The sequence below is a fragment of the Corylus avellana genome, chromosome 2 (assembly GCF_965113065.1).
Source record: "Corylus avellana chromosome 2, dhCorAvel1.hap1.2, whole genome shotgun sequence".
NCBI classification, from domain to species: domain Eukaryota; kingdom Viridiplantae; phylum Streptophyta; class Magnoliopsida; order Fagales; family Betulaceae; genus Corylus; species Corylus avellana.
The window spans coordinates 5541678-5556890 of record NC_142491.1 but is presented as its reverse complement, the minus strand read 5'-3'; the positions used below and the strand labels follow the sequence as shown (position 1 = coordinate 5556890).

Here is a 15213-nt window from a genome sequence, read left to right as displayed (position 1 = left end):
TTTTTTGTTAAAAAAAAATTTGTGGTTCCAAACTAATGTATTACGTTCTCATCGAATTTTGCGTTTATTTACTAAAACAATAATTCACATGAGGCAGTGGCAAATCATTTTGGAACCAAATTTTTGAGAAAAATCTTGAGAAACCTAGCATTTCTCCAATATTAATAACACACTGACTAGCTAGATGCTTGTATAAACTATAAAGGAAACCATTTAGCTTATTTCATGTTGCTAGAGCACTATCATTATCGGCACTCTCTAAACTCCCTTCCCTTTCCTAAAAGTAGGAAATTTTTTTTCAGTAATTTACTTGCAGCATATTCTTTTTTTTTCCCTTTCCTAAACCAAGGGAAAGCTACATCAAAATTTCTCTCTCTAGATCTCTGTATTTGGTCTTTTCTGAGCACGTGTGAGACATAATTAGATTGAAAAATGTGTGATTTGCTCTAATTTTAAACACCACGAGTAGAAATGGTTTTCAATGTGAAGGCATGGTGACAATATTGGAAACCAACGTGAAAAGGTCCCGGAAGTATGTTTCTATGTTTTCTAACAACATTTGATAAGAGGAATGGAGAGAGGTCCTTTGTGTTGGTATTTTTCTTTGTGTGTATTGTGAATTCTAACATTTTATAATTGACAAAGTATATATGGTGACATGTCTAATGGATTCCATTAATAGAAACTTGCTATATATAACACTTTTATAAATAAAGCTAATTGATTTTTTTTTTTGGCAGCAGGTATTCGGAACTTCACTCTGACTAAATCCAGGTGTGCACAAGCCATCGGTAAAGAGTTTCCAGCAAGTGCATCTCGGTTAATTCAAGGGGCGAACCCTAAATCCAATGGCCTCAAAAAACAGTTTGCACTCAGTAAGTTTCGAACTTAAAACCTTGAAGAGAAGGAAATTGAAAATAATTAAACAAAAAATAAATTGGCACTGGATGACAGAAGAACCAACTTAGCTGAACCCTGAGCAGGCTAGCTAAGCTGCTAATGAAATGCTGAACAAATATATTAATAAAATTAGCTATATGATCTTTTGAAGTCACGAACAGGTGTGCCATCAAGGAACAAATAGATTCATTCCCTTCCCCTCTCACTGTCATCAATGTTATATGATCTTTTGACTTAGTTCAATGAAGAACAAATATATGGAAATACAGTAACTTATGACAAGAAAGAAAGGAATAAGGCTTTGAAATTGGCAAGTAGAAGCCATCATTGTAGACAACACAATTGGTACACTTTTAAGCCCCAGAAAGAAAAAAAAAAAAAGAAAAAAAAAAAAGAAAAAGAAAAAGAAAAAGAAAGAAAGAATGGTACATTTATGATCATAAGCCTAGGATAGAACCAGCAATGGTGTTTCAGTTATTGAATTTCCACAATCTGATGTACCTACTATTATGTGTGGTGACAACCTTCTTCATCCCAACAGCCAAGCATGTGATGGGAGGTCGAGCACTTCTAGGAATGCTGTCAATGCGGATATCTTCTGAAACCCTTCTTCCTTTTCTTCTTTCTGGGCATCCATGAGTGTTCTGGGAGCTTGATACCATGTTACCTTCCATAATGCAGCTTGAAAGAACTTGACCTGTATTTTGATCTAAAATGCGTAGCACACCATCTATTCCACCAACAACTAAAGTTGATGAGTCATTTCGCAGGTGTTGTACAGAATATACAACATTGGGACTCACACGTGTCTCCCATACAGATCTCATTGTCCTGAAAGGTATGACACTTCAGAAATTTTTTTGGGAAAATGCTATCAAGCAAAAGAATTGTGAATTAGGCTTGTATTTAGTTTAAATGTCCATATTTTTAGGGAAAATTACTTAACAAATACACCTATCACTTCATGATATCTTCTCCCAGAGAATTGGAAGGCATTTTGGTTGTATAATCAGGAAACTGTACGGCCAGGAGAAAGTTATTGTTGTTTTTACATGCCAATCAAACTTGCATATTTGAAATGATAGTGAGCAGCAATTGGTCAAAGATGATGTAGTTTTATCTCAAAAAATTAAAAAGCTCACACTATGAAATAGAGTTAGCTCTGGCAGTTGAATTCATAAAAGAGTATTTGAAGCTATTATTTGCATACCTCAGGTCCCAACAAGATGCATATCCAGCTGTTGATCCAGCAAAAACTAGATGTGAGGAAGCGTGGTGACACAAACTCCTTATTCCTGAAGGGGAAAGTTGGAAAATTAAGTACTCTTTTTTGTTAGTTGGAAAATCAAGTACCTTTTTTTTTCCTACGCAATACCAAGGGAATTGAGAAGGGGAGAAATGGCACTATGGAGCTGAATAGAAGAGAATGGAAAATTAAGTACATAAATGCCCAACCTGTCATGTCTGTTGATCTTAGTGTTGCTACCCGTTGATCAGATAAAATTCCAGAGACTGTGATGCTTCCGAGAGAGGAACCACTAAGTATCAACTGATCATCACTCACACTTAAACATTTTACTGGCCCAGCATGCATCCTACAAAGAGAAGTTCAAAATAATCACATATGATAGTCCATAAACCACCAAGTAATATGCAAATGCATAATTTAGTAATGTCAGGACCTTTGTCTAAAACAATTATGCTAATTTTACCTATCAAGAAAAGTTCTTATGATTAGACAGCTTGCGGTTTTTATGGTGTTTTCACATGTTTACTTAATTCAAGTTTGCATGGAGAGCAAATTCAGATTATGCCCTTTTATGTGCAGTTTGTGCAAATAAAGATCATGATTATGGAAATTTTGGCACTAGCGGTTAAAGGAAGAACTTAATAAAATTAAGGAAGCCAGGAAAATTAGCACTGGTGACTTCTGAAAAGATCCATTACTTGGGTCATTGGAAGCAAGCATGTACAGCGATGCATTAAAACGACATATGATCACAAAAATCCCTGCCTTAACCCCGGCTTCCAACATCAAGACCATAAGGCCGTCACTTTGCAGTCATTGCATAAAGATAGGCTTAAGTCAACCCATTACAATCTTTGACCCTATGCGTGGTATGTGGCTTGGGTTTTTATCTCAACAACACTAGTAAAAAAACAAAAGAAAACTATTTTTCTAGTTAAAGAGGTGATGATTTGACTTCATAAAAAATAAAAATAACATTCCTAAGGAGTCATATTTTTATACAATCCCTCTTCAAAGGCTGAGAACTATTATTTGGGTCAAATTTATTTTCACGAGAGCCTCCACTAAATATGCCTTGCAAAAATTGTCTGTATATATATATCATAATTGGGGAGGGGCAGGATAACTGAAATACTTCCTTGTCTCAATCCTTTAAGTGGGGTGAGGGTCATGATACAAAACTCAAAGAGAAAGACATTCATTTGGGGATGAACTTGGGCATGTAGTAGCAAACTAAAACACAGGCAAAAAGACTATTCAACTGCAAAGCTAACCAAAATCAAGCCCAGATTATCATGTTTCTTCAATAATATTCTAGACTTAACAATTAATATTTGGTTGTTTATCTGGAAAAGGAAAGATAAATATATTCACAAATTTATTATTTCTCACTATCATACCTAATTATTCGAGAACACTTCCTACTGTACATGTCAAATACACGAGCCGTCCCATCCTCACATCCAACCACTGCCTCTGGATCGTAGTAGCTGCAAGCAGAGAAGGAAACAGATTATTTTTGCACATAACAAAGCAAACCTCCAAATAAATATAACATTCTAGTTTAACTGTTTAATGTCTGATAAATAACATCCTAACATTAAGTCAGAGAACGGTTCAACTTAATATGGGTTGTCACCATACAGTTGACTTTAATTATTCACTGGCAAGTGGGATAGCTAAAGCTAGAGCTCTTGTTAAGTGCTGAAGGGGAAAATTATATGTACAGTTTTTTTAAAAAAAACTCACACTTGTTACAGCTAAACATTAGGCTTGGTTCTAACCAACTTCACGTCTATTTTTACCTCAAGATGTATTCAATGTTCACTTCTACCACAACAGCATTGTCCCCTCCCTCTTAAAGAATGAAAAAAAAAAAAAAAAAGCCACCTTGCTAATGCACATGCACCCTTTCCCACCATCACCTCCTATGGCAAATGTCACTTCCACTAGCAATTTTTATAACGATGAAATCACTAATTATATTAGTCTCACTTAGTCACTTACAAACTAGTTTTAATGACGGTGGACTAATAATGCACCCATACCACTATCTAAAGGAGCACTTAACAAGTATAAATTGAGAAGACAAATGATGCAGATAGAGTGACAAGATCATATATTTTAGCATCACATACAAAAACTATTTTGTATGGTCAATAATCTTGTTTTCACAAATAGGGAATCATAATTTTTTTTGATAAATTAGGGAATCATAATTAAAAACTAATGCGTATGATTAGCACATTGCATCCATTTCTTTACAAGATTTAAAAGACAAAAATGATTTTTTTGAAAAACTACTCATACCAATTATATTTTCCTTATTCAGAATTTTGGAATAACTCCAGCAAACAACATAACCTTGCAAGGATTGAAGTCTGAAAGCAATCCTAGTGGTAAGGTTTATAAACTTATAAGACATCACATCAAAAATCCATTCAAGTAGGAACTCCAAGAGCCCCTTTTGGCACAAGCCAAGAAGTAGGTATTCAGGGGGACATTACTGTATGGTGAAATAAATTACAAATACTAGGTTCTGCAAAACATCTTGAACTTGCGAATGGCATGGAAATTGAATCTCTGATTCATTCAGTCATAAAATTCCTCTGCTAGTGTAAATGTTCATACCGAGTACGTAGGACACTAACTGCACAGTAATACTTCCAGACATTTTTACAATTAAGATAACAAGAACATTTCACATACCGCATGCATAAACCCTTTGCAAAGGTGCCTTCACTGGTGGGAAATATACTTCTTTTCCCATTCCGCCTCCATATGCATATACGGGTACCAACCAAACCAACAATCTGCAAAGATAAATGATAGACCAAGAAATTCAGAAGTTAGCTAACATAAAGAAATTATTAAAACAATCCACATACAGCCTTTCAATAAACCAAAATGATTTAATCCCTTAACACATTTATTAGCTACAGAGACCAAAGATGAAATATCAAAATAAATTGGCTTATCCCTCATCATAAAACTGAATTTACTGGAAGCAGAAAAAGAAAAAGAACGTGAACTTGATCCCTGCTAAGTAAACTTCCAGTAAAATGCTGGAGAGAACCTTTAAATGCTACGTCAAGAAATTACTCCTAAAAAAATCCCCTAGCAAATATATATGAATCTTTTGAATGAAGGTGCATTCATGACCCTAATCGTCCTTTAAAAATAAGCACATGAGTTCAAATTCATACTTTGCAGTAGATGCTAAATTAATTATGCATCAACATTAAACCTCCAATTAATTTCTTGGAGTATGGTGGCATTCTAGTCAAGTCTCACATACACAAGACACAAACTAACAGCATATTGATTTTTTCATGTTACCTTGCTCTCATCAAAATCGAAGTCCACTACTGGGATCATGTCCGGAACAGAATGTTCTTCCACACATTTGTAGCTTTCTAATGACCAGAGACGCATTATCTAGCATCATTCATGTGCAATTAGTTAATAGTATTTGAGTACAATGAATTACAAAAAAAAAATAATGAAATTCAAGTAAGTTCTAAAATTTTATGTAATAAACTACCAAGCAGGGGAAATAAGGGAAAGCCAGCAAAAAATGTTCAGTCATGAAACAAATACCAAATTCGGTCTTCTCAAAGTGATATAATTTAGTTTGAAGGCTTTATAAGGATGAGGGGAAAGAGTAATGAGGCCCCTTGGGCTTTAACTCGGGTAGTGGAGGTAAAAGGGTGGGGTAGGCCTTTGGCTCAAATCTTGCCTAGTAAAAAGGAAGAAAGGCCATGAGGTGCAAGTTGAGCTTGAGAGGATAGAAAATTATGCCACATTTTAGTTTACGTGTAAAAAAAAAAAAAAAAAAAAAAAAGCCTTGCCTTAGAAAAATATTTGCAAACTCAACCTCAAATAGTTTGTATATGAGTATGACTTATGTTAGCCTGAACCCTGAACCCTGCACCAAAGGCACTGGCCAAGTAGAATAAATTGTTCAATAAAAAAACATACACACAACAGAAACCAATATCTCTTAAACAAGTCTGACAATTCGCCTAAGTATCCAAAATCCAATAAAAAACTTCTTAACTTGTAGAAAGCACCTATTGGATAATTCCATAACATAATGGACAATAGCATACAATAGCTTATAAGTGTGGCAACAAACACCAGAATCATTTACCAGAACAGTGACAAATTCAGATTGCAACTTAAGAAGAAGGTAAAGCATAATAATCTACCCAAAAAAAAAAAAAAAAAAAACCCTCAAACAGTAAAGTGGCTAACAACTACATGCCGATAAAGTCAACAAGTCATCAGTCATTGTTTGAATATTACAAAAGGGAATCTTCTTTCAACAGACCATTCAGATATAGAGGTCAATGCTAACCATTTGTGGTTACCACATAAATTTATCAGAATAAGTTGAACAGACTGACAGATAATTCTCTATCAAATAATAGTAACCGATCCTATCCGTTTCCTTTCCCAAAATTTGTTCACTCTAGATTGCTGGCAAAACTAAAAAAGCCTGCCCAGTAGCTGTTCAGGTAAAATCTACTTGAGAAACATAAAAGTTGTCTTGTAATTGTTACAATCCTTACGGACGATATAGTATTTAGTGTGGGGGAACTATACCTTATCACCAACACCAGTAAGAACCAAGCCCATCTTCATTCGGCACTGATCAACCCTAACAGAAAGCAAGGTTAGAAAAATAACATTCACGCAAGATTTGCCAGCTCACACACACATACAATCCAGACATGTAATTTTTTATTTTGTATAAAATTTTAGGCTTCAGAAATCTGTGGTAATAAAGTTAATGATTTTACTGTAATTATAATGTACAGTTACACAAAGCGAACAACAAGCATAAAATGACATCCCGTGATATACCAACCTATTTAAATTTTGATGGAGATTTTACTTTTCTCCAGAATAAAATCTGTTAAGAGTGGATAAAGTTCATGTTTTCACAACAATATGGATACCCTGCAAAAGCATCAACACAACTGTCCTTTGGGTGGAAAAGAATGGCACACCCTCACACTTTTAGAAAAATTGTCTCTGCTTATAAAACATACAAAGAACATGCACAAAGTGGTAGTGGTGGACGTGGCAAGGCATTGATCATGGTTGTGGAAGGTGGTGGTGCTAGTGGCTGCAAGCTAGCGGTAGTGGTGGTGATGGTTAGGATGCCAAAAGTGGTGACAATGATGGTGTGACTTTGGTAATAGTCATTGTAGTGCTGGTAGCAATGCAACATTTGCATATGGGATGGGTCAAGCCTTAAGCAAAAAAATTATAATCCCCAGCAGCTGAGCACGGTCTACTTTCAACATTAAGTAGGCTGTTAGTAAGACATTTGTACAGAGGAAAAAAGAAAGTAGGCCATTAGTAAGTGAAGCTAGTCCTTTCAATTTAAGGGCTGATTTACATGTTATCAAACGATCTTATGGAAAGTTACCATCAAACAGCCCATTATTCTTAGATTATCTCTATGAATCAATCCACATAAGTTACTACAGAGCCAAGTATCTTCTTTAGACATATTCCATTTATTGCATAGTTTTAACTTCATTTAATCTATGTCGACTTTCAATTACTCATAATGTACCATATCACAACCTAGGAAAGTGATATGGTACATTATGAGTAATTGAAGCTCTTTGAAATCACTTATCACATTTGCAATATCACTTTAAGAGGACTAGTAGAGCTACAATTGGAGCTCTTTGAAATCACTTATAAAGCTTATTCTTGCCTAGTACGAAACCAATATGGAAATATCCATGCAACACCCTCGGCACTCACCCAATGTAGGACTAACTTTATAGAGTATCACACTAGTTTCCACTCAAATTACTAACTTCCTCATCAAGGCCCACATCAAATTGCAGTGCCCTAGCATCACATGGTGTTACTATGTTGACTCATATACCATTTGTTACAACTATGTTGCCTCACTTATAAAGCTTATTCTTGCCTAGTACGAAACCAATATGGAAATATCCATGCAACACCCTCGGCACTCACCCAATGTAGGACTAACTTTATAGGGTATCACACTAGTTTCCACTCAAATTACTAACTTCCTCATCAAGGCCCACATCAAATTGCAGTGCCCTAGCATCACATGGTGTTACTATGTTGACTCATATACCATTTGTTACAACTTAGGAAAGTGCTAGTCACATCTGTGCTACCATCCAAAAGAACTAATCAATGTTACAATTAAAGCTCCTTAAAATCATTTATAAAGTCCAGTCTCATCTAGTAAATAACTAATGTGGAACTCCATATAATACCTTCACAATCTACCCACCTAATGTGGAATAGACTTCCTGAGGCATCACTTTTTTCTTTTTCTTTTTTCTTTTTTTTTGAGCTTCTTGAGGTATCACATACAGTCCATTTTATTTGATCTTCACATTGATTAAGGTGTCTGAATAACTCCTTAGTTTAAAACCATATGATTTGAATAGTTTTACTTTCCATCTCAAAGCGAATTTCACTGCTTTCGACGAGATATTAGGATTTATACTTGCAGCTGTATCATATATAAATACTCCAAGAACCACAAGTAGAATCCAAACATGGATTTTTACTCTCCGGGAAATAATATAAAAAACTGTACAACAAGTCATCACGCCTAAAGCACTTGCACAAAAATCACTAGTAAACAAGGGACTGCACAGAAAGAAGAGGATTAATGACTCACCCAACTGAATGACCCTTCCATTGATTAATATCAATTAGACCTTCTTGTAAGCATAATCTGTTATGCTTCATGGCTTGCTCCTCTAAATATCTCTTCAATGATCTCTCTGAGCATGTAGAATTATTCGAAATCCCCATAGAATCCCTCTGCTGCTTGGAGTAGAATACTTGCAGTAATTTAGATTTACTGACAATTGTGTTCCTTCACAAAAGGCATCAGTCAAGTAATTTAGTCAGATGCATAAAATACTTTTTTCTTTGGGTAAGTAGACATGAAATGACATGCAAAAAAATGGGATGAAGTTATTACAAACAATTCATAGACGAAATTTTTTAAACATTTCCTCCCTAAAGCTGTTAGAATCATTATGAACACATCCTAGAATACCATATTAAACTTCAAGACTAACCCGAGCCAACCCATGTTCCACTTAAGTTCAGCTAGACAAGAATATGAGTATTTTCCTTTGAAAAAAAAAAAAAACTACAGCCCGTTGCATTAACAATATGCACCATATGACAGAGTATATATGTGGGTTATTGAAAACCCATAAGAATTTTCTAGCTAATACTCAAAGGAAATAGATAACAAACCAAAAAAAAAAATCATTTTTTTTTTCTTGACAGTGCTCAAAAGATATTAAGAATTATCGATCTTCTCAATCCTGCTAGAAAGAAAGAAAGAAACAGAGAAACAAAGCTTGAAAAAGTACCAGAATTTGCAAACGGCGGAGCAACGAACGAGGTCGAAGAAGTCGAGGAAGGCGAAGATCATGCAGAGGATGTCCTGGTCGAGGGACTGGATTGTGGCGGTGGTCACCACCCCTTCTGATTTCCTCCTCTTGCTCTGCCGCCTGTCACCAGCGAGAGTGCGACCCATCGTTCGCTTTTCGCTTCCTGCCAGCTCTCCGCTGGTGACACGCGAGCCCTGCTCGGAACCGATAACACGGGGATGTAGATGAAGGAAGGTCCTTTGAGTTAACGAATGTGACCGTTTTAGGTGAATTTTATTTTTGGGGAAAGTCCACTTTCTCATGAACAATCACTCAATCGAGACGACTACTAAAAATGGACAATGTTGATTAAAATACTTTTAATAAAATAAAAAATAAAAATCAGGGTGCGGGGATTTAAAATTTTTTCTTTTTTCTTTTCTTAAAGAAAAAGAAATTTTTTTTTTTTTTTTTTAATTTAATGGAGTATTTTTGTTTTTTTTTGCCGGCATTGGGGATATATTGACCATTTTTTGGTAGTTTAGATGAGATATTGTTGCAATTGAAAATTTGAGATGATACATTATCAATTTGGTGGTAATTTGAGGAAGGTATGTAGACTTTTTCCTTTTTTTTTTTAAAGAAAAAAAAAATGTAAAATAAGGCATTAGGGTTATATACTAAGTTGCAATAAACTCTCAATGATATAAAAGTATTAGGGGTAATTACCTTTTGCCCCCATGAACTAGAGTGCCTTGGCACTTTTCTCCTATGAACTATCAATTATGACACGTGACTTATCAAACTACCATCTTATAACACTTTTCCCCCTTCCATCGGTCAAAAGAGTTAAAATTAATGATCAACGGTCATGTGACTTGCATGTGCCATTTTTTAAAAAAAATTTCTTCCACTTTTGCCCTCATTTTAGATCAGTAAATTGACGTTTATGCCCTCCTAAACCCTAATCCAACACATGAGAAGTGAGGGCAAAAGTGGAAGGAAAAAAATTTAAAATGGCACATGCAAGTCATATGACAGTTGACCGTTAATTTTAACTTATTTGATTAACGAAAGGGGGAAAAGTGTCATAAGATGGTAGTTTGATGGGGTCAAGTGTCATAGTTAGTAGTTCATGGGAGAAAAGTATCAAGATACTGTAATTCATGGGGACAAAAGGTAATTACCCCAAAATGTTATGAGAGCTTCATCTAGTATTGCAAAAATAACAAATAGGTTCTTGCACTCAACTTATGTCAATTTTTTTTTTTTTTTTTAACATAAACCATCAAATACCAAAAACATTTTATGATTTATAAGTATTATAATTTGATTGGTGTTTACGTGACATTTTACTAATATCACTGGAGAAAGAAGAAGTGCTACTTTCCTTTGCAAAAGAAAATCGTGCAATGAACAACTCCCGATCTTCTGCTTCAATTGTGGGCGAATTATCCACGGAGGAAAGGGGTGCCCAGTACCGCAATCGAGACGCATGAATCATGCTGAGGAGCTGAAGCCATGGGGCGTGCGGCTCCGGGCTGAGGAGCCACGGAAAGGTAATGGGGGTGATCATATCAAACCCAATGAAGCTGCCCGGAAGGGGGATATTCCGAAAGCCGACGAACGGCAAGCCGCCGGAGATGCAGAGGAAACGTGGAGAGGGGCTAACGGAAACCCCAAAAGCAGAAGATCTCCAGAAAAGGAAAAAAACAGTGGGGAATCTTTTTCTTTCCTTAAAAGGACTTCGGAAAATAAGGCAACAAGGATGCAGATTACGCGGAATCAGAAGGATCCAACAGTTGGCAGATTTTCAAATGAAGGAGTAACGTACAAGGAAACTAAAAATCAGGGATCTGGAAACAGGTCTTTGGAGGATCAGGCACTGACTGCGAAGACACACTTTAAGGGGGATTTGCATGCAATTAATGGCAGGGAGGGGCCTAGGAATTCTGGGGGGGCCCAAACACAAAAGGGCCAAGACCAAAAGGGGCCCAGGGAGAGCAAGAAGGGGCAAGCCCAGCTAATTGTGCCAGAACAGAATACCTCCAAAACAGTTTCTAAAACATCCCCACGTACTGTCTCCTCACCAGAAATGAATGAGTTGGAAGTAAGTCTCACCCCCATGACAGAGTCTCCGCAGGGCTCAAGTATCCGAATGTGGAAACGAAAAGCCCGAGACAGTCTGGGAAGTGGGAAGAGTCTGGAGTTGGTGAGAACTGAGGGGGAGGAGCAACGGAAGAAGGGACGTCACAGTGTTGGGGAGCATGACCCAGCATCCATGGAGTTGGCGGGAGCTGTTGAACAGCCCCGCCAACAGCCATGATTTTTATCAGCTGGAACTGCCGGGGGCTTGGGAACCCCCGGGCAGTTCGAGACCTTCGCCGTATCGTGAAGGAAAAGAGACCCAGCCTTTTGTTTCTCATAGAAACAAAACAGCAGAATAAAAGTATGGAAAGACTACGAATTTCTCTTGGTTATCATGGCCTATTCACTGTGGAACCTGTCGGGCGGAGCGGGGGACTAGCACTTCTCTGGAAAGATGACGTTGACATAGCAGTGCAGAATTTTTCGCGTCGTCATATCCACAGCAATGTCTCCATTCAGGCGGATGGCTTTATTTGGAAGCTTACGTGTTTCTATGGGCATCCAGAAGTTGCAAAGCGAGACAGTGCATGGGCTATTCTGAATCACTTAAAAAACTCTGGCCCGAGACAGTGGTTAAGTGTGGGTGACTTTAACGAGGTAGTGTCTGGATCAGAAAAATGGGGTGGGGCTGACCGGAATGAGGGACAAATGGAGAAGTTTAGAACCACCCTTGAATCTTGTCAGCTGAGCGACCTGGGCTATATCGGATCAAAATTCACCTGGTCGAACGCAAGGGGGGATGGAGGTTTTACGAAGGAAAGACTCGACCGAGCCGTAGCAACCAACGAATGGTGCGAGCTGTATCATAACGTTGTTGTGCATGTCCTCCCAGCCTGCTCTTCTGACCACAAGCCCATTCTGATAGATTTTGCAGTTAACAGGGGAGAAAGAGGTGGGCCCAGGAGGGGCTTCAAACTTGAGGCGGGATGGATGGTGGATGACGAATACCAGAGGGTGGTTGCAGAGGCCTGGAGGGCGGCTCTTTTTCACGGGAACGGGATTACGGATGTGAGGTGCAAACTTGAACGGTGCGGAGCAACCTTGTCCCGATGGAGCAGACATAAGTTTGGTAACATGGCACTTAAGTTGAAACAGAAAACCCACCAGTTGGACCTTCTTCAGAAGGATGAAAGTCCGGAAAACCTGGAAGAGATCCAAAGCACAAAAAAGGAGATTGAAATGCTTCTGGAACAGGAGGAACTCAGGTGGAGACAACGGGCCAAACAAACATGGTATGAAAAGGGAGATCGCAATACCTCGTTTTTCCATGCGTGGGCTACCCAGAGGAGACGTACAAACCGGATTGATAGCATTACTGATGAAGGAAATGTGGTATGGAGGGACTCGCAGGATGTTAGCAGAATCTTCACGAATTACTACCAGACTCTTTTCACTACAGAGGGAACAGATGGGCTCAATATGAGCCTTACAGGGGTGGATGCACGGGTGACAGAAGAGATGAACAATTCACTGGTAGCAGTTTTTGAAGAGAGGGAGGTAGAGGAAGCTTTGTCTCAGATGGCGCCTTTGAAGTCACCTGGGCCCGACGGATTCCCAGCCTGTTTCTTCCAGAAATCATGGCCCACAGTTCGTAAAGAGGTTTGTCAAGCTGTTCTGGGTTTTTTAAATAATGGTTGTTTTGATTCTGAAATAAATAATACTTTTATTACGTTAATTCCAAAGAAGAAACAGCCCAACAGGGTCACTGACTATCGCCCCATAAGCCTATGTAACGTGTTGTATAAGCTGATTGCTAAGGTTCTAGCAAATAGACTCAAGAGAGTGCTACCGGTGATCATTTCCCCTACCCAGAGTGCTTTCATTCCTGGACGTTCGATCACAGACAATGTTTTGATCGCTTTTGAGGCTTTACACACCATGGATAGGAGGATGAGGAAGAAAACCGGGTACATGGCTCTCAAGCTTGACATGAGTAAAGCATACGACAGGGTGGAATGGGGCTTTTTAGAGGGGATTATGCTGAAAATGGGATTTGCACCTAAATGGATTCAGATGGTCATGACATGTGTAAGCACGGTCTCTTATTCGGTATTGATAAATGGTCAACCTCATGGCAAGATTCGTCCTTCTAGGGGTCTTCGTCAGGGTGACCCACTATCACCCTATCTATTCATCCTTTGTGCTGAAAGTCTTAGTACCTTGATTCAGAGAGCAGTCTCACGAAAAGAGATTAGTAGCTTACCTATTGCTCGTGGGGGAGTAAGGATAAGCCACTTATTCTTTGCGGATGACAGCTTACTGTTTTGCAGGGCAACCCTTGGAGAGTGGTCCAAGTTGCAGGAGATTCTTGGGGTATATGAGCGAGCTTCGGGGCAACTTTTAAATAGAGGCAAAACTGCTCTGTTCTTTAGTAGAGGTACCAATAGGGTGACCCAAGAGCGCATAAAGGAGGCAGTAGGAGTAAACTCCACGCACAATTATGAAAAATATCTCGGGCTCCCAGCCCTTATTGGTCATTCCCGATTGCGGTCCTTTAAGGAGATAGAGGGGAGAATATGGGACCGAATTTGTGGTTGGAAGGAAAAGTTTTTGTCCCAAGCCGGAAAGGAAGTGCTTCTAAAGGCGGTTCTCCAAGCCATCCCGACCTATACCATGAGCGTTTTCCAAATCCCCAAAACTTTATGTAAACGGATTAATTCTATGTTACAAAGGTTTTGGTGGGGACATAAGGAAAATCTCTCAAAGGTAGCATGGATGAAATGGGAGAGGTTGGGGAGGGCAAAGGGAATCGGCGGATTGGGTTTTCGTGATATTGAGTGCTTCAACAAAGCCCTTCTCGCTAAGCAGGGGTGGCGTTTAGTTCAATCTCCGGACTCCTTTGTTGCCCAGGTCATGAAAGCCAAGTACTATCAGGGGGCCTCTTTTCTTGAATCTGACTTGGGCTCTCACGCTTCTTTCGCCTGGAGAAGCATCTGGAAAGCAAAGGAGCTACTCCAAGAAGGAATGGTATGGAGGGTGGGTGATGGGACTTCCATAAACATATGGGGTGACCGTTGGATTCCATCTCCAACTACTTATTCAATTCAATCCCCTGCGTGTGTACTCCCTCCCGATGCCAAGGTCAGCTGCCTAATGGAGAGGGAGAGAAGGAGCTGGAATGTTCCACTTCTCAAAACTCTATTCAGTAAGGAGGAAACGGAAGCCATCTGTAGCATTCTTCTATGTCCTGGTCAGCAACCGGATGTGAAGGTTTGGGCTGGTACAAAATCAGGGGAGTTTACCGTTAAAAGCGCTTACCACCTGGCCCGAGAAATTCAGGCTAGGGGGGAGGGGGGTTGCTCAAGGGGTCCCCAAACTGAAGAGGTCTGGAAACAGATTTGGAATTTAAAAAGTCCAAGAGTCACTCAGTTCTTTCTTTGGAAAGCTTGCCAGGAAATATTGCCTACAAAACTCAATTTATACAAACGCCATCTCAGCCCGGACCCTCTCTGCCCCATTTGTGAAAGATCAGAGGAAACTGCGGGACACGCTCTATGGTATTGCCCCTCT

At 38.8% G+C, this 15213-nt stretch overlaps 1 protein-coding gene across 1 annotated transcript; it reads right to left on the bottom strand.

The window, feature by feature from the left end:
* Positions 1 to 1069: 1069 nt before the first annotated feature.
* LOC132167039 (F-box family protein with WD40/YVTN repeat doamin) lies at positions 1070 to 9855 on the bottom strand. The gene is made up of 9 exons (XM_059577934.2): positions 9556 to 9855; positions 8844 to 9044; positions 6758 to 6812; positions 5489 to 5587; positions 4859 to 4962; positions 3550 to 3639; positions 2356 to 2495; positions 2111 to 2195; positions 1070 to 1731 (listed from the first exon to the last, which is right to left on the bottom strand). Exons 1-9 carry the CDS (start codon positions 9720 to 9722, stop codon positions 1371 to 1373), a joined length of 1302 nt encoding a protein of 433 aa, XP_059433917.2. The 5' UTR covers positions 9723 to 9855; the 3' UTR covers positions 1070 to 1370.
* Positions 9856 to 15213: the final 5358 nt, after the last annotated feature.